General features: G+C 42.9%; 2 protein-coding genes across 2 annotated transcripts in view; one reads left to right on the forward strand and one right to left on the reverse strand.

Annotated features, from left to right (window-relative positions):
* Positions 1–3265: 3265 nt before the first annotated feature.
* LOC107755912 (macrophage mannose receptor 1-like) lies at positions 3266–17460 on the forward strand. The gene is made up of 32 exons (XM_016572876.1): positions 3266–3318; positions 3906–4025; positions 4135–4236; positions 4672–4830; positions 4942–5024; positions 5187–5331; positions 5593–5634; positions 5809–5976; positions 6055–6174; positions 6288–6398; positions 6486–6518; positions 6595–6673; positions 9222–9402; positions 9874–9974; positions 10059–10210; positions 10311–10516; positions 11185–11359; positions 11434–11652; positions 11874–12043; positions 12190–12260; positions 12361–12416; positions 13620–13739; positions 13877–14023; positions 14413–14567; positions 14692–14791; positions 14977–15212; positions 15282–15471; positions 15549–15800; positions 15883–16065; positions 16312–16362; positions 16446–16594; positions 16749–17460. The coding sequence occupies exons 3-32, from the start codon at positions 4197–4199 to the stop codon at positions 16791–16793; spliced, it is 3939 nt and encodes a 1312-aa protein (XP_016428362.1). The 5' UTR covers positions 3266–3318; positions 3906–4025; positions 4135–4196; the 3' UTR covers positions 16794–17460.
* LOC107755915 (AF4/FMR2 family member 4-like) overlaps positions 7318–18423 on the reverse strand; it is an 18435-nt gene continuing 7329 nt past the window's right edge. The window contains exon 11 of the transcript XR_001641755.1: positions 7318–7330. The gene's annotated coding sequence lies outside the window, so the exon portion shown is untranslated. The remainder of the gene's footprint in view (positions 7331–18423) is intronic.

The raw sequence follows: 18423 nt of genomic DNA on the forward strand, positions 1-18423 counted from the left end.
TGGCACTCTGTGAATAGGATTCAAAATATAGTCTGAAATTTTGAATTTCTTTCCAGTTTTGAATATAAGGTAAGTGGAAAATGTGTTTAACTTTCTGACAATGTTGATCGACAAACTAAATCTATAATGAGATCTTTTGGCCATTTTTTCTGAATGTAGAGATGTTAAAAAACATTTTTTAAATCCATATAACATCTAGCAGTAAACCTTAAATAATAATTTAACAAAATTAAGTAGGCATTTTAGGTGTGCACTAACGCTGGTAGTTTGAAAAAGCAGTGGGATACAAAAGTGAGCCTTATTTGTGCTCTGTGTCTTTACTCAGTCATTTGACTTTGAAGACTTTACAATCGAGGTAAATGGAGAAAATGATGATTCTTTGGCAGGAGTTCATTTGAATTATTTGTGACACAAAAGCAGTCATAAGCAGCACAGGTATATTTGTAGCAATAGCCAACAATACACTGTATGGGTCAAAATTATCCATTTTTCTTTTATGCCAAAAATCATTAGGATATTAAGTAAAGATCATGTTCCATGAAGATATTTTGTAAGTTTCCTACCGTAAATATATAAAAACTTAATTTTTGATTAGTAATATGCATTGCTAAGAACTTCATCTGAACAACTTTAAAGATGATTTTCTCAATATTTAGATTTTTTTGCACCCTCAGATTCCAGATTTTCAAATATTGTCCTATCCTAACAAACCATACATCAATGGAAAGATTATTTATTCAGCTTTCAGATGAGTATTAATTAATCAAAACATTGACCCTTATGACTGGTGTTGTGGTCCAGGGTCACATATGATTGTTTATGATACCGTTTCCAGTAAAACATTAGCAGTGCATATGACACTCATGTTTCAGCTTTACATCTCAGTCATGAGGCATTTTTATTATGGAGAATTTGACCATTGTCTTTTGCAAGCAGAAATTTTCTCTCTCTTTGATTTTAGCCGAATATAATAAAACAACTTGTTTTAGAGGAACTGTGTAATGAATTTATTGCCCAAGGTTTATCTGTAGATGCAATGATCCCTTTAAAAGGCTTGTGATTTTTTATGCTGAACACAGTTTCTCTCATTTGTTCTCTTTTTCATTTTTGTCCTCGTGTGGTTTGTGATTAATATGAGAACAATAAGCACACTGTTTTCTCCAAGGCTTCAGTCAGTGTGAGGAGGGCTGGCGGTCGTATGACGAGAGATGCTACTTCTTCTCCTCTGATATGAAGTCGTGGCAAGACGCTCTGGAGGACTGTGTCAGTAAAGCAAGTAATCTGATGAGCATCCAGGACGTTCACGAGCGGGTGAGACGCACACCACCACAGCAACGGTCAGAAATAGATCACATCTAACATCTAACATCTCTTCTGTCTGTGTTCTGTTCAGACGTGGGTCCGGACACAGATCAGCTCCTCCATCTTCTGGATCGGACTGAATGATGTGGCGTCCGAGGGGAACTGGGAATGGAGTGATGGGATTGTTTTCTATCCCTACCTGTCGTGAGTCAGAAGTTCACTCTTAGTTAGAGATCCTTTACAGCTGATTTCTGAATGTGTGCAGCTCTACATCGTACAGATAAATAGAGTCTTTAGAGCTCTTGCAGGAACGTATGGTCCCTCTGAGGAATGATGCAGTTCTCCACGCTGATGATCCCTCAGATTTGTCTGCAGATAAATGATGCAGTTCTGTTTGAGGAGCACACTCTGATCCTGTGAATTGCAGGTATTGGAAGGAGGGTCAGCCGGACAACTGGGCAGATAATGAGGATTGTGGACAGGTTCTGGGAGCTAATGAAGGCAGATGGAACGATGAAACCTGCTCAGCCAGACGGCAGTACATCTGTAAACGATCAAACCGTACGTATAATCTACTTATTATTGACTCCATATATCACCCGTCTGTATCTGCTTGTGTGTGTGTGTGTGTGTGTGTGTGTGACATATTGTCCTCTGTCTCTCCAGTGAACCCAGTTCCGGTCTGTGACTCTGTGAACGGCTGGCAGGCCTTCGGCTCTAACTGCTACAAGCGAAGGGCAGGCGTCCGGAAGAGCTGGGTGGCGGCTCGCAGCGACTGTGTCCGAGACGGAGGACACCTGGTGTCAATCACATCTTCTGAAGAGGAGCAGTATGTCACAAGCCGTCTGGACACGTCCGCCTTTGACCTCTGGATTGGCTTTTCCACAATGGTGAGAATCATCGCTGTCTGTGTAAAATCAACCCTGGACCACTTGATTTAATACACAACATGCACCTCAATGAAATCTGTTGAATCATTTCTTAAACAACAAAGACAGTACAGTGCATGACCAATTATTTTTCATTTAATTTTAAAAAATCTAAATAGACTACCACATTTTGTCACATGTTAAATAATCACAGCTCAAACAGTTGCGTTGCTGTTATATTTCTATTGCATGTTGTCTGTATTCACTTCCCTTATTTTCACAGAAATGCACAACTTTATCCTGTCAAATACAACCAAATGCCACGACTTTCTCCTGGTCTGATGCGAGTACGTCCACATACACAAACTGGCCGGCAGGACAGCCTGATCTCACGTAAGACAACTGCTAAACTAGTTATAGTACCTGGTTAGTTTTCTTACTATGCTCTTCTCAAAACTGTGACTCAAAGAAAGTGTTTTTCACTCAAATAAAATGAAGCATTTAAGTGTTGACCTGCGTGATAATAACTCAAACTCTCACTGTTGAACCCAGTGACAAAGCCAACGGTGTGTGTACTGCTATGATCAAAGAATCAGGAGAGGATTATGGGAAATGGAGAGCACACGTCTGCCGTTATGAGCGACCTTACATGTGCAAGAAAGCTTTGAATAGTAAGATCTAAACATTATCGCTCTGTAATTCATTTTGTATTTGTGCACTGATGCAATATTTTGCGCATGATTCAGTTGTTAATGTTATATATGCATTTAATCATTATAACTGTGCGTTTCAGTTGTTTTCGGTTCAGTGATATGCTCTTCTGTTTCTGTCGCTCCAGCCGTTTGTCCTTCTGGATGGTTGAGTTTCTCAGGAAACTGTTATTGGGTGGTCAGTAACCAGAATCTCCTGACCAGCTGGTATCTGGCTCAGACCAAGTGCTTTGACATGGGTGCAAACCTAGTGACCATCAAAACGTGAGAATGAGCACTGAAGCTTAGGGAGATTTGTTTGGATTGTAACGGGTCACATTCATACTCATATTCCATGTTTGTTTTCATCTCTAGTGAAGAGGAGCAGTTCTTCATTAACGCACAGTTGCCTGATTTTCACCAGGTAGATATACCTGATCTGTGGATTGGCATTTCAGGTGAGCGATGCATACAATACAACATTTTACCCTTGTAAAATTGACCATAATCTTCATCAAAATGAAGTTCTTTGAATGCTCCTATTGGAGAAAAAAGTTTTAAAAGTGAACTTCAGTTCAGTGACTTAAACAGCGGGTTACAGAGTGTGTATTTTAGCCAAACGTCTGCCCCTAAAAGGCAATAAATTTCAATTCACATTTATTTGTATAGCACTTTTCACAATACACATTGTTTCTACATTACAGTTAAGAGTGATCTGTTATCAGAGGTGCCTGTCAAAGTAATGTTCAGTGCTAAAATTATAAAATCATGCAGTTAGTTAATGTCACGTGTTCAGTTCTAAGTCCTCGCAGGGACTGGCGTCATCTCAAATCTTCGTAAGAGGCTAGATCCGGTCTGGAGCTGGCATAATCTCTAGTTAGAAACAGAAAAGCAGATGGAGGATGAATAGTGTAGCTGCTGTTCATAATGTTCATAAGATGGTCTCTGACCAGAATTACTATGATCTGCATCAGTTATCTGAATGTGAACAGTCCATTGGGTTCCATCACTCATCTCGGTGTTGTCTTTCTGAATTATAACACAGATAAGGACCAAGATGGCACATTTAGGTGGGTGGACAAAACTGCAGTGGAGTTTTCAAACTGGAGCCCAAATTTCCCTCAGAACTCAGCAAACCTGTGGGACTGTGGTCAGATTTACACCGGTAAGATTCTCGGTTGAGTTACTCAGTGCAGAGAGACACACAATGTCAGCTTTAAAAGATTTCCTTGAAAAAATGGAGCTGAATCTGTTTGTTTGTTTTCTTGTAATAGGAAACTATGCTGGAAAATGGGAAACCACGAACTGCTTTAAAAACCTGGGATATATTTGCAAGATGCCTGGAGGACAGAATGTGAAGCCCACAGCGGCTCCAGGTGAAACTACAGAAAGTCCCACACTGTCATTTGATCTGAATGAACAGCTGTTAATGCTTGTTTTCTGAATGACACAAACTTTCACATGACATCAGTTTTACAGAGAAGGGCTCTAATCTCTTTCCCGTCACACTGAAAAGAAAACTAGCCAACCAATAGGATTCACGCTTTTGGTCACATGGCCAGAGCTGTTACATAAAACTACGACTTGTTGGCGCTCATGTACAGGCTAATTTGCAAAGCAACAGTGAATAGTATAGGAAGAAGCCGTCTACTTTCAGAGAGTGATTTTGCATTTTCATTCGTCCTGTCTGCCAGGGTTTTTCCACATTGGTCTGAACAGACAAACAGAATGTCAAAAGTAGTTGAATTAATATCATGGTAGAAGTGTCAGGGTTGTGTTTTTGCTATGGTTCACTGAATGTTTTTCTGCAGACTCACACTGTGATGAAGGCTATCTGCTCTTCGGTGAACACTGCTATCACTTTGAGACTGAAACAGTCAAGAACTGGCAAGATGCAGAAAATTACTGTGTGGCTCAGAACGGACACCTGGTCAGCATCCACAACCAAGAAACCGTCAGCTTTCTGACAGGTGCGATAGAAGACCGGTTCTTCATCAAAGATCATTTTAACCCATACAGAAAATTCCCAAGCGTTCAAGCGTCGCTGTACATGACGCTTTGTTTTTGCTCTGATCTCACAGCACACATGAGCAGATCTTCATGGGTGGGTCTCAATGACATCGACAGAGAAGGAACGTTTGTGTGGAGCGATGGAACTCAAGCAGTAAGTGATCAGACATTAAACTTATACATTTGATCGCACAAAGTGAGAAAGCTTCGGCTGATGAACAATATTTTGGCAGTTCCGCATCCAGTTATTTAAAGCTTTATTTCGTTCCATGTCAAGCGTGTGAGGAGCTTTGTCTGTTCTCTCTGGCCTCTGTAGGACTTCCAGCCCTGGGAGACGAACCAGCCGGATAACTGGCAGAATAATGAAGACTGTGTTCACATTCGAGGGACCGAGCACCAGGACACAGGAAAACTCAACGACCTGCCCTGCTCATCCACTTACCCCTTTATCTGCCAGAAAGGTGGGAACAATCGGAGGTTTTCCTGTTTGATCAGTCTTTTAATTAACTTGTTTGTTTTATTGATTACACATATTGATCACACATTGATTTCACATTCTGTATTGTATAAAACGCTATAAAAATAAAGGTGACTTGACTTGATCAGAGAATTGTTTTAGTGAGTTACACTAGTTAGTTAAACTAGTTTTTATTAACCTACTTTAAACCCACCAAATCCATTCCAGTCAATTCTTTCCATCGGTGTTTGTTTGTTTTTTCCAGCAAAAGGTCAAGGGCCACCGCCTCCCCCAACATCTGGTCCAGGTACAGATTTTTTACTGACTCTCTCTACACACCAAACACTGAGACATTCACACATTTGTGTTTGTTTCTCAGTCTTACGGTACATATCTGTCTCTGTGTATCGGACTGTAAGCGTCTGGTCGTTCTGCGTGTCTGTGCCTGAGCTCTTGAACTGATTTCGTTTGCTTCTTTCAGGCTGGAATGCGAAGTGCGGCTCCTGGGTTGCAGACCCGTTTAATGATTACTGCTACCTGTTTATTACTCTGTCCATGAGGAAGTGGGCCGACGCTCGTGCGGATTGTGTGAATCAGGGTGGAGATCTCGTCAGCATCACTGAGCCGTTTGAACAAGGTTTCATCCAAGGTTAGTATCCAGATACTCAACAGACTCTCAAGGTGTTCCAGATCCACTTATGCTCACACAACTCTTGTTCATGCGCAGCTCAAATCCAGTCGGTTCCCACGAGAGTTTCTCTGTGGATGGGAGCGCATGACTCCATCACCGAGGGAGGCTGGATGTGGACAGACGGCTCTCCGTTCCGCTATATAAACTGGGCTTCAGGTGAAGCTGTGAAAAGATTTGAGACGATAAAGCACCCTTTAAGCTTTTTATTAAATGAGTCAAAATTAAGTTTAATTGAGAAGATAATCTGCGCCTCTCATTTATTGCTAAAGGAAACCCCGATGATTATTATAATGAAGACTGCCTGTCCATTTTAATCAACTCTGGAGCGTGGAACGACGATAACTGTGAGAACAAGAGAGGATATATCTGCAAGCACCGCGGTACGTTCCGCTGCCCCTTTCATTCTCTCAGAAATAATATTGACTGAAGTATTAATGTTTAAAAAATACACCTTTTCGCTTTTTCAGGGAACACACCCGAGCCTCCTCCGCCGCATGATGGTACGTTTGGCTTCTGTTTCTCATGTGCCATGAATCTCTTGAGCCTTGCTGAGTTTGTTCTTGTGTTGTACTCTAGGTTTCTACACAACATACGCATGTCAGGACTCCAGCTTGGTCCTTCACTGCCCCCAGAACAGCGTCATCAACATCCACGGGTTTTGGTTCTTTACTGTTGTAGATTGCCCATAGTTTAAAGAAAATTATATATCTCTCTCTTCATTGTGTTTGGACCCCCCCCAGATAAGCGAGCATAGGCATGTGCCTAGAATACCTATGCATAAATCCGGCCCTGCACACACACACACACACACACACACACTCACACTCACACACATTTACACACACACACACTCACACTCACACACACATACTTGTATTTGTGGTTTACGGGGACTCTCCATAGGCGTAATGGTTTTTCTACTGTACAGACCGTATTTTCTATTGGCCTACACCAACCCTACACCTAAACCTACCCCTCACAGGAAACTGCTGGCAATTTTTGAATTTCATAAAACACCGTTTTGTATGTTTTTTAAGCCTTTTGTTTTACGGGGACACAGGAAGTGTCCTCATAAACCATATATACCTGTACACACTCTCTCTCTTATACACACACACACACACACACACACTCACTAATACACACACACACACACGTGTGTATTTGGCTATGTACGTCTAAACGTCTCCTGTGATCATTAGTGTTTTGTTAAAACCTTCCCTCTCATTTCCACAAATACGATCAAAGCCATGTCGCACGAGCACATGGGAAAGGAAGAGAATTAAATGGATATAACTGCATTTATTTGCACCTAAATGAGCTAGTAAATGCACACACGTACCCTGGTACAGGTAACTCTCCAGCCAGCTCTGCTCTGTCATGGACCGGATCGACACCAGATCGGCTCCCAGCTGCCTGCAGGCCGTTCTTGCGCTGTGCCACGTCTTCTTCTCCTCAAACGGCTTATAGCAGAACTCTCCAAACTCAAACCAGTCTGGACCAGAACACCTGAGCTCTGAAGAGACACGTCATTCAGACCAAGCAGCTTTTGCAATGAAATAATGATGCTGTGACTAGTAAGAAAATTGTGTCTCACCTCCATCAGTAAAGTGGTACGACACAGAGTAGAGCCCATCAAACCTGCGACACATCACAGCGTATTTCACTCTAAAGCGACTCTTTAACAAGCAGGTATCTCAGAGAAGACTGGAGGCTTACTGTCTGGATACGATGCCGTTTCTGGTGGATCCGCTGTAAAAGTTCTGACCCTCAGCTTTGAGAAGAGTGCAGTCTCCTCCAATGTCATTGAGAACCACTCCAGCGTGAATCGCAGCGGCACAGATATTAGAGTCCTGAAACAAATGACAGTCATGAATCATGTTTTTTTCCCCAAGATGGCGCCGTTCCATGGCGACATGGATTGGGGATTCAATACTCCCTTGCTTTTTGGATTTTTTGCAGAACAGAACACAAGTAGTTAAAATTAATAATATACTTTCAAGTCTCAAAACAATTAGTGTGGGGGCCCCACAAGGATGTGTACTGTCACCATTATTGTACTCTGTGTACACTAATGATTGTGTTCCACATTGTAAATCAGTGCAAATTTTTAAGTTTGCAGATGATACTACATTGATTGGTTTAATTACAAATAATAACGAATCGGACTATAGAAGGGAGGCTTCTACACTGTTCGAATGGAGTTGTACTCATAATTTGAAGTTGAATGTCCTAAAAACAAAGGAAATGGTGTTTGATTTCAGACAGAGGACAAATGCTGTTTTGCCATTGACTATTAATGGTCAGGACATTGAAAATGTTCAATGTTTTAAGTTTCTCGGGACTACTATCTCTGCAACGTTAAAGTGGGACGACAACCTAAGAGGCATTATTAAAAAATCTCATCAAAGGCTTTTTTTCTTAAGACAGCTTAAAAAGTTTTCCTTATAATTGATAGGACATAGATAGTTGTGTATGTGTATGTGTATGTATTTATATACTGTATGCATTTTAATGTTTGTTATTATTGTTGATGAGCTCACCAAGCAAAATTCCAAACAACTAGGGTGTTTGGAAATAAATAAATAATGAGGAAAAAATGCATGGTTGACACTCATACTAGTTTGAAGCGGTCGGGTTATAATCGATTATACTCGTACCCCGCGATACATGTCTGTCCCGTACACAGAATACGGCTCCCTGGCACAACCAGCAAGGACAGTGAACCCTGAAACAAACAGGAAACCAAAGCAAAATTAAATAAACCCAAAAAATGAGTTTCCATAACATGGGTAACATATATAGCACAACTGCAGGATTTCCAGTCAGAACATTTAGACCAGTAGTTGTTAATCCACAGCACCTTCTGTATGTCCAGGTTTATCGCTCTGATTATTTGAATCAATGTGTTAAATAATGGAGACACAAGATGTGCCGCTGTGGATCATGAACCACTGCCACTGACAGTACATTAAGAGTTAACCAGGGTTTCAGATATTCAAGACTCGATAATTACGTCATTCTGTCTACAGAGTGGTCCAGGTTGGGTTTTGCACTGCAAGTCACAGCGTCTGAAAAACAGCCAAAAAAAGAGGAAACAGATTGGTTTAATTTACACTGAGAACAGACTGGGATAAATTATAGTTCTAATTCAGTTTTAAAGATGATTCATCTTCTGAATCAAGCTTTGGTTGAGCTCACAGTCCGGTAAGCAGCCCAAAATGTCCAGTCGCAGCCCTGCTTGACCGTTCCACTCCAGCGGCAGAACACGAACATACTGCGCTGAGATCAGCGTCCCCAACAAACGCGTCTCTGGACTCGTCCTGTCCACAGAACCTGGATACTCCTGTGACAGAACCACCATCAGAACCTTCTAAACTGAACGTATCTGATCTTCTCACAGACAGAGGCTCCTCACAAGCTCTTGAGAGGATTTCTTTCATTAAATCGAGCCCAAACATCTATGAGTAGTGTGTGTGTGTGTGCGTGTGTGTATTAGAGAGAGAGAGAGTGTGTGTGTGTGTGTGTGTGTGTGTAAATGTGTGTGTGTGTAAATGTGCGTGTGTGTATTAGAGAGAGAGAGAGTGTGTGTGTGTGTGTGTGTAAATGTGTGCGAGTGTGAGTGTGTGTGTGTGTAAATGTGTGTGTGTAAATGTGTACAGGTATATATGGTTTATGAGGACACAAATGTGTATAATGACATGGGTACTACAACGTAAACATGGTTTATGAGGACACTTCCTGTGTCCCCGTAAAACAAAAGGCTTAAAAAACATACAAAACGGTGTTTTATGAAATTCAAAAATTGCCAGCAGTTTCCTGTGAGGGGTAGGTTTAGGGGTAGGGTTGGTGTAGGGCTGCTCTTGCTATTGGTTTGAAGAAGCTGCTAAAAGTCGTGAGGAAGCCAAAGCGTTCTGTGAGAGTCGGAGCAGCACTCTGCTGCATATCTTGGACCTGTGAGTGTCTGATCCTGTTTATAGTCATAAACTGCTTCTGTGCTCGTGTAGCTCCAGTCACTCAGCTGCTGTCGCCGTCTGCAGGTACGAACAGGCTCACTTCACAGCTCTGATGAGCCGGTACTCCGGCGACTGGTGGATCGGACTGTGGGCGAGAGGAGGGGTGGCGGGTGTCGACTATTACTGGGACAACGACGCTTTAATAACCTACACCAACTGGGGCCGCAACGAGCCAAGTAATTCAACAGTTCACACCACAGATCCTTCTGTCCTAGACGTTACACCTGAGAACTGCATCACCGCTCATAATCAAATCCGATTTCACTGTATCTCTAGATAACCTTGCTGGATCCTGTGTCACGATGTCGACCAGCCCGCTGGCAGGATTCTGGAATAACAAACAGTGTAAAGAATCATTCCCGTTTGTGTGTGAAGCTCCTTGTAACGGCATCTCTCCACCGACTCGAGCTCCGACGCTGCCTCCGGTGACCGGGTGCACGAGCGACTGGGGCGGAGAGCCTCACTTCAGAAACTGCTACAGGGTGATCTAAGCCGTGCCTTCCACTGACTGATGCACACCTCAGAGAGGGGTATTGTTAGGAAGCGGCGTTCACGTCTACATGCACTGCACATACATGAGCCGCCGTCAGTAAGCAGCTTTAGTTAAGTTCTTCACATGCACACGCTTCAAAAAGCTGAAGGATGCCGCTTATACCGCCATTGTCTATCATAGAAAAACTCTTGAATCATCTAGATCAGGAGTGCCCAATCCTGTTCCTGGAGATCTACCTTCCTGCAACGTTCAGCTCCAAACACAACTGAACCAACTAATTAGGATCTGAAGGAGCACATGATAATTACAGACAGGTGTGTTTGATCAGGGTTGGAGCTGAACTTTGCAGGTAGGTAGATCTACAGGAACAGGATTGGGCACAATTTGTACATGTGTAAGTGTATTTATATGCACACACATTTAAAAATAAGAAACTTCCAATAAATATGCATCTGAATGTTCTCATGCATTTACATGACCACAAAAACCACACTCTCTAGCCTAATAAACCCGGTGGTTTTGTGAAATAGCGTTCCATTCATATGTACATGACGTTTCAAATCGCTGCTGCCTGCAAAAGCCCAGGATAAGCCATTTTTAAGAATGGTGATTATTAAAGTTCATGTGTTTTTAATGGTCCACTTGGTCTTTTCACAGCTGTTCACAGTGGACTTTGCCCAGAAGAAGAGCTGGCAGGCGGCTAGAGACGACTGTCTCGCCCGCGGCGCAGACCTGGTCAGCATCCACAGTCCAGAGGAGGAAATTTTCCTGTCCAGCTACTCGAAGGGAAAGACCAAGTGGATTGGACTGAGCGTCAACCCGGTGGAGGGAGGTTCGTCTGCTCGCTGGTGACCAGGAGAATCGCTTGTAGTTGGATCGAGCGGTTTCTAACCTCTCTTCTCTAAGGTTACCACTGGAGCGATGGGACGCCGGTCAGTCACACAAACTGGGGCCACGGTGAACCCAATAATCACAATGGCCGAGAAAACTGTGTGGAGATGGTGACCACTGAAAACGGGACGTCCTGGTGGAACGACCTGAACTGTGATGCCCACCAGGACTGGATCTGCATGATTGCTAAAGGAAAGAAACCCATTATACCGCCGGAGCCTCCGCCTGTACCAGGTAACAATGGAATCAGTTATTACCAGTGAAATAACCTTCATGCTCCATTTCTTTGATCTGAGATTGTGTTTGGAAAATGCTGAGAAATGTAGGAAATTTAATGCTATTCCTTTTCAAAAATATGGAGCAAATAGCAAAATAACATGCAAAAGTATTTGTACATGTGGGGTCAGAATTAGTTTATTTATTGCAGGTGTTTATTAATGTTTTTTTTTCTTCAGCTCCTGAGTGCGGATCGAACCCTGGCTGGAGGAAGAACAACGGCGTCTGTTATTACTATAATGACACAGATATCGTGGACTTTCACATGGCCCTTGTGAGGTGTTATGAAGAGAAAGCTCATCTGGTGTCCATCGCTGATGAAGCTGAGCAGTCTTTCGTGGTCAGCCTGGTACGAAAGCTCCAGGCTTTTGAATGTTTGATCAGTGATTTTTAGGAGTGACTTGAGAAATGACATGAATCCTCGTAAGACTGCACATTAAAAATGAATGACTCGTGATCTGTGAAACCACTGGTCTGATTATGTGTTGTTTTCAGGTGGGCCCCGGTCAGGCGGCTGCGGCCTGGATAGGAATGAGAATGTTTGGGGTTGCGGGAGGAGAGTATTTGTAAGCCTTAAAAGAGAATATTAGTAGCATTTGTTTCCACGTGTCTTTAACGTGTTCTCTGGCATGACAGTCAGTCCTATAGAGCTGTTTCTGTGTTCAGGTGGGTCGATCTGTCTCCGGTTACGTATGTGCACTGGGGTCCCGGAGAACCCATTAGTAAATTAGTAAATGTACAACTTACATTGTTTTTGTTTTTGTTTTTAACCACTGTACTTTTGAAAAGCCTAATCATCTCCATCATAATATTTGTAACGGGGAGACTAAGACGAGAGACGTGCGGATCCATCTGCAAAGCTTTATTCAAAGATGTGGTCATAAAACAGGCATGGGTCGACAACAACAACAGGTATAGCTCAGGCAAGACGAAAGAGTAATCCAAAGACAGGCGTGGGTCAATCGACGGCGAATGTAATCCAGAGGGTGAGGCAAACGGGTAACCCACAAACAGGAAAGAGTTCAGGCGAGGTGCAAACCAAGTCCAAAACAGCAAGGCAAAGGGATAATCCAAGACAGGCTAAAGTCCAAGGCAGGCAGAGAGCAGACAGGACGAGGCAAACAGGCTAGGTTCAAGACACGGATAAACCAGGCAATGAACAGGACTAGACTAGACTTAGACTCAGAAAAACTCGGAATGGCTCCGTAATGTTGCTATCGCTATCACAGGGATAAATGTTAGCAATACTCTGCGATCTGAGAAGGGTCTGAGTGGATGTTATGTAGTGTGTGTGATTGACTACAGGTGAGTGTAATCAGTGAAATGGAACATGGGAAATGTAGTCCGGGGTGACATGTAACAGTCTGTGTAATGGGAGAGTCAATGTAATGGAAGGCCGACCTCTCAACACTCACCGTGCTCTCCCAGCTTTTGTAGGTGCAAAGACCTGTTTCTTATATCAAACGTTACTCAAGGTCTGCACTCTAAATCTCTTTATTTTAGCAGGAGATAAAAACGAATGACAAACGTTTCGGCTTGTTGCCTTCGTCAGTCATATTCTTGGTATATAATAATGCTGCCATATTATGTTTCTTTTAATGGATGCTTGTCAAAACATTACAATATATCAATATATAACACATAATAAATAAGAATTATAAACTCATTCAGAAACCAGTACAACAAAAAGTAAACAAGAAGAATAAAATTCACAATCCAAATGCTGTGTCAGTCAATGCTTAACAATGACTAGTTTAAAAAATACAGAAGTCAGATAGTCCATTTATTGTGCAGAACAGACTTCACATTTTGTGTTGTTTGAACATTTATCAAATATAGCTGTATTTATTTGTTTACTAACATGTGATGCTTTTAGGATTCAGAGATCCAAGTGGTTTAAATGTGAATGTTTTTTTTTTCAATAGGTTCGTGGAATGATGCAAACTGTGGACGCGCCAATGCTGGTTACGTGTGTAAAAAATATCCAGGAAACGACCACACGCCGCCGCCTCCAACGGCATCATGGGAGGGAAACTGCCCCGAGGGTACGGCTGACATGAAACAACATGCATAAATCCAGACATAAAGCATGAATCAAGGACAGGCATTGGTCAGGCTAATCTGGCTAAGGTTCGGTGATTTTATTTTTCCTAAAGAAACATTGTGATTTTGATTGTTCCAGGATGGATGAAATTCCGCAACAAATGCTACATATTCAAAGGAAACCACTATCATCAGTCTGAGATCAAGGCGAACTGGACTTATGCACGGGATTGGTGCAGACAGCAGAAAGGAGATCTCGCCATCATCGATGATCAGAATGAAAACGGTACTTTGTAGGATGTTATAATAGCAGACCCTCCCTTGTTAATAGAGGGTTGATAGAGTTGTTAATCATGTTGAAGTACACTGTTTGCAATTTTAGCCCAAAGTTGAAATTCCTCTTTTTATTATGATGGCTTGGTAAACATGGTTGTTAAATATTGTCTTAACGAACTTTTCTTTCCTTTCTTTACTTTTTTTTTTAACTCCATTCAAACTTTGTTTTGTAAGCTCGTTTCACTTTTAGGCATGCTCTCTGTTTGCTTTTTATCATCTATTTAATGATCTATATCCAGCAACAGTGACGTGTCAGATTCAAAGTCCATGCAAACGCTGTCCTTCAGGAAACATTAGTTCATGTTGTCCCAATGTGTGAGATTTTGACCCTCTCTCCAGATTTTGTGGCTAGTTATCTCAGGGATCTGGTTGTACCTGTTTGGATCGGTTTATCTGATAGGCTGCATGAAGGGAGGTTTGCATGGAGTGATGGAGTCAATCCGGTCTTATACACAAACTGGGCCGATAAAGAGCCAAACAACGCTGATGGGGAGGTGAGGAATTACTGTTGTGTTGTAGATAGATATGTAATATGTAATTATAGTATTTTTTAAAGATAAAGCTAGTTGATGGCACCTGCAGAAGAGCTGATGGTGATTTCTGATGTCTTTCTCTCAGGAACACTGCGCTTCGATCTCCCATAATCACCTGGTCACGGGCCGCTGGAACGATGAGAACTGTGACCACGAGCGAGGATGGGTGTGCTCTATGAAGAAATGTACTGACATCTTCACTTGTGTCTTCATTCTAAATGTAGCTATATAAACACTCTAGAAACAGGGCTGGGAATCACATGGTAAGAGTTTATGTTACCAGTTACCAGAATTGTTTGACCTTTCAAAAGATGACCCTTAACTCTGAGATAGCTTGAAGTTTAACCCAACTCTAAACCGTTTTCCGCAGCGAGCAGCATTCCGGTCCCGCCGCCCACCAGCACCCCGTGTCCATCCGGATACATCACCTGGTACAGCAGCTGCTATAAGCTGGTGTCTGAGCCCAAAAGCTGGGAGGAGGCTCAGCAGGCCTGTGTGAAGGAGGGAGGGAACCTGGCCAGTGTGGACATGAGCTATGACCAGGCCTTCATATCTGGAGCCGTGCAGCAGGGCGAGACGGACGCCTGGATCGGACTCCGCCGGCTGGTACTTCCTCACAGTTTAATGAGTGTAACTAATGTTAAACAGAACTCAAGCCTTGCTCCTCTTCTGCAGGCTGGCAGCGATTCGTACAAATGGTCCGACGGCTGGCCGGTGTTCTTCACGCACTGGGGCCCGGGGGAACCAACCGATCACGAGGGAGAAGGGTGCGTCAGCATGCATGCTCCCTCGCTCTTCATCCAGGGCACCTGGAACGACACGGCCTGCGCCGCCACCAAGCCCTACATCTGCAAAATCACTAAAGGTAAAGCTGACCAAGCCACGGACAAGCGTCAAGCGCTTCATATCAGTTACAAACACCTGTCTCCAATCTCTCTGCAGAAAAGCCTCCGTCGACGCCGGCTCCTGGAGACGGGAAGTGTTTGCCGGGCTGGTGGCCGTATGGACGGTACTGCTACTTTACATATAACGGAAAAGTGGGTTACTCGTGGCCAGAGGCGAGACACATCTGCCAAGAGGTAAACGGAGGCGAATTAGCCTCGATTCACAGTCGAGCCGAGGTGGAGTTCATCAGGAACATCAACTACACCAAGTACCACTACGTCTGGATCGGCCTCACCAGAGGCGGCTCATGTACGCAGATGATCCCTCTGTCCCTCATCCTTTATGTGATTTCTGATCCCATGTGCTGATCTTGTGCCCATTCTGATTGTAGATGAATGGGCCTGGACGGATCTGACATCTCTGGGCTTCACAAACTGGGCTCCTGGAGAACCCAACGAAGCGTTTCACGATGGCGACGTGGGGAAAGAGAACTGCGTGGAGATGTATCACGACGGCACGTGGAACGACAACAACTGTGTGCAGAAGAGAGGCTTCGTGTGTCGACACCGGCAGTGTAGGTTCACCTCATTCAGACAAACTCTCAAACCGTTTTTGAGCCGACACGGCTTCATTTCTTAAAGTTTAGTGACTTGAACAGCTGAGACGCTCCGGATCTAAAACCTTTATACAGACACAGCTCATACTCAAAACACACAACACACACACACAGTTCAGTCACGTGACAGAAAAACCCATCCAGTCCAAAACTGGACAGCTGATTCCATGCCCTGCTTCTAATAGCACTTTCTCTTGTTTTCAGATTATGTGACCGATGATAATGGGATCGTCATCCCGACTGACCCGTCACCGAGTGAGTTCACGAACTGAGCGGTTTTACTGACACACACCAGTGTTCATGTGCTGTTGTGACTGAAGCTGTTGTTTGTGATGCAGTGGACGGCGGTCTGATCGCGGGGGCCGTTATCGGAGCGCTCGCCTGCGCAGCGTTGATCCTGGCCGGGATGTACTATGTCTTTAGTGTGAAGGGCGTAAAAACAGGAGATATCAGCTTCTTCAAACACGAAACCAAGAATACTGATGTGGTAAGTTTTGTGATCGATGACTTGACGTCTCAATTTACCCTGTGTTTAACCTGAATGAGAGAAAGTTGCCTAACGAGTGTTCAACATGTTTGATGACAGTAAACATTATAAACATTTTTTCTGCATTTAAACTTTTTTTACAATCTGTTAACAGCCTGCGTTCACCAACCCGAACTTTGCTGGAGAATCTGACACATGAACCGTGGGAGATTAATCTGTTTCTCTACAGGAACTAAAGCACTGAAATATGTTCAATCAGCACTGAAACTGAATCATACAATCATCAGCCTACAGATTTTTTTTTTTACTTTTTTGTATGCATGTTAGTATTCTTGTTCACATTTTGTAAATTGTTTTTAAATATGCACGAATGCATTGTTGCGGTAATGTTTATTGTCTGTACAGTTGTTTCTTGAAATGAATTTAAAATAAATGTATTTACTAAACAGCATTAGAAATTTTTCCAAAACTTTGACATTGTGTTAAAGCATGTCTTTTGATTGGCAGCTGGTGGAGGCGAGGCTAAAACACCCAAACAACAGCATCTTTAGAAAAGACTTCCAAAAACACAGACGTAATCAAACTTCGTAAGATTCTGAACATGTTCACATGACACTGAAATCAACGCCAACTGCCCAACATCTGTGTCAGAGTTTAACGATTTGAGTTGAGATTTTCACTCCATTAATCTAGTTTATTTCTGCAACAGTGCCTTGTACACTGGCCATCTTTACTCTGGTTTATAGATTTATCAAACAGTTGGGGTCAGAGAGCCTCTGTCAGTGGAAATGAGATATTTGCAGCTTTATTCCCTGCTCATAATAATGAAATGAAGTTCATGACAACTGCTGTTTGAAGATGCTGCTGATCTGGCTTTGTTTTTTTTGTTTTTTTATTATTTATATAGCGCTTTTAACAATACAGATTGTGTCAAAGCAATTGTACAGCATTAATTAGGAAAACAGTGTGTCAATAATGCACAATGACAATAGTAAACACTCAATTTTCAGTTAAAGGCAGTTCATCATTGCATTCAGTGATATCATCGTTCAGCTCAGTTCAGTTTAAATAGTATCTGTGCAATCAAGTCAACGATATCACTGGATATTAAGTGTCCCCATCTAAGCAAGCCAGAGGAACCAAAACTCCATCGGTGACAGAATGGAGAAAAAACCTTGGGAGAAACCAGGCTCAGTCGGGGACTAGTTCTCCTCTGACCAGACGAAACCAGCAGTTCAATTCCAGGCTGCAGCAAAGTCAAATTGTGCAGAGGACTCATCTGGCTCCTGTGGTCTTGTCCCGGTGGCCGTCTAGGAGACAAGGTCTTCACTGGGGATCTGTCTCTGGGGCTCATCTAGTTGTCCTGATCTCCGCTGATATTCAGGGTAGAGACCTGCACTCCCAACGCAACAGGGTGCGGCGCGGGACAACTCTTGATGGGCGAGTGCGGGTGCGGGGCGGGAAGAGACTTGTGTGTGTGTGCGGGATGCGGGAGAATAAAATGATTCGCGGGACTCCCGCAAAATAGAAATTATCTAAAAGTGTCTAAAACATATAAATTGTTATTTATCTGTTGCACAAAAAGAACAACTAATGTTAACATTAAAATGATTGACATGCGTAAGCTAGGCATAGTTTCTATTTATAACACGTGTTTAAAGGGTTGCAATGTAGCCAATCACAGACTCAGCTGTTGATTTCTGGAACGCAATGGCCAATCAGAGGTGATTAAGTTAGAATCTACTCACAGCAGTGCTGAAATTGCGTGCTCACGAATCCTCTCATTTTAACATACGAAGTGTAGACATTGTGAAAGATTCATTGTGCAT

Source organism: Sinocyclocheilus rhinocerous, unplaced genomic scaffold, assembly GCF_001515625.1.
Source record: "Sinocyclocheilus rhinocerous isolate Xijiao unplaced genomic scaffold, SAMN03320098_v1.1 scaffold923, whole genome shotgun sequence".
NCBI classification, from domain to species: Eukaryota; Metazoa; Chordata; class Actinopteri; order Cypriniformes; family Cyprinidae; genus Sinocyclocheilus; species Sinocyclocheilus rhinocerous.

Coding starts and splice junctions, on each gene's coding strand:
- LOC107755912 (XM_016572876.1), top strand. CDS start 4,197: ATGCCTGGAGGACAGAATGTGAAGCCCACAGCGGCTCCAG. Junction 5,635..5,808: donor TCCCCCAACATCTGGTCCAG/GTACAGATTTTT, acceptor TGCTTCTTTCAG/GCTGGAATGCGAAGTGCGGC. Junction 12,417..13,619: donor GGGTCCCGGAGAACCCATTA/GTAAATTAGTAA, acceptor TTTTTTCAATAG/GTTCGTGGAATGATGCAAAC.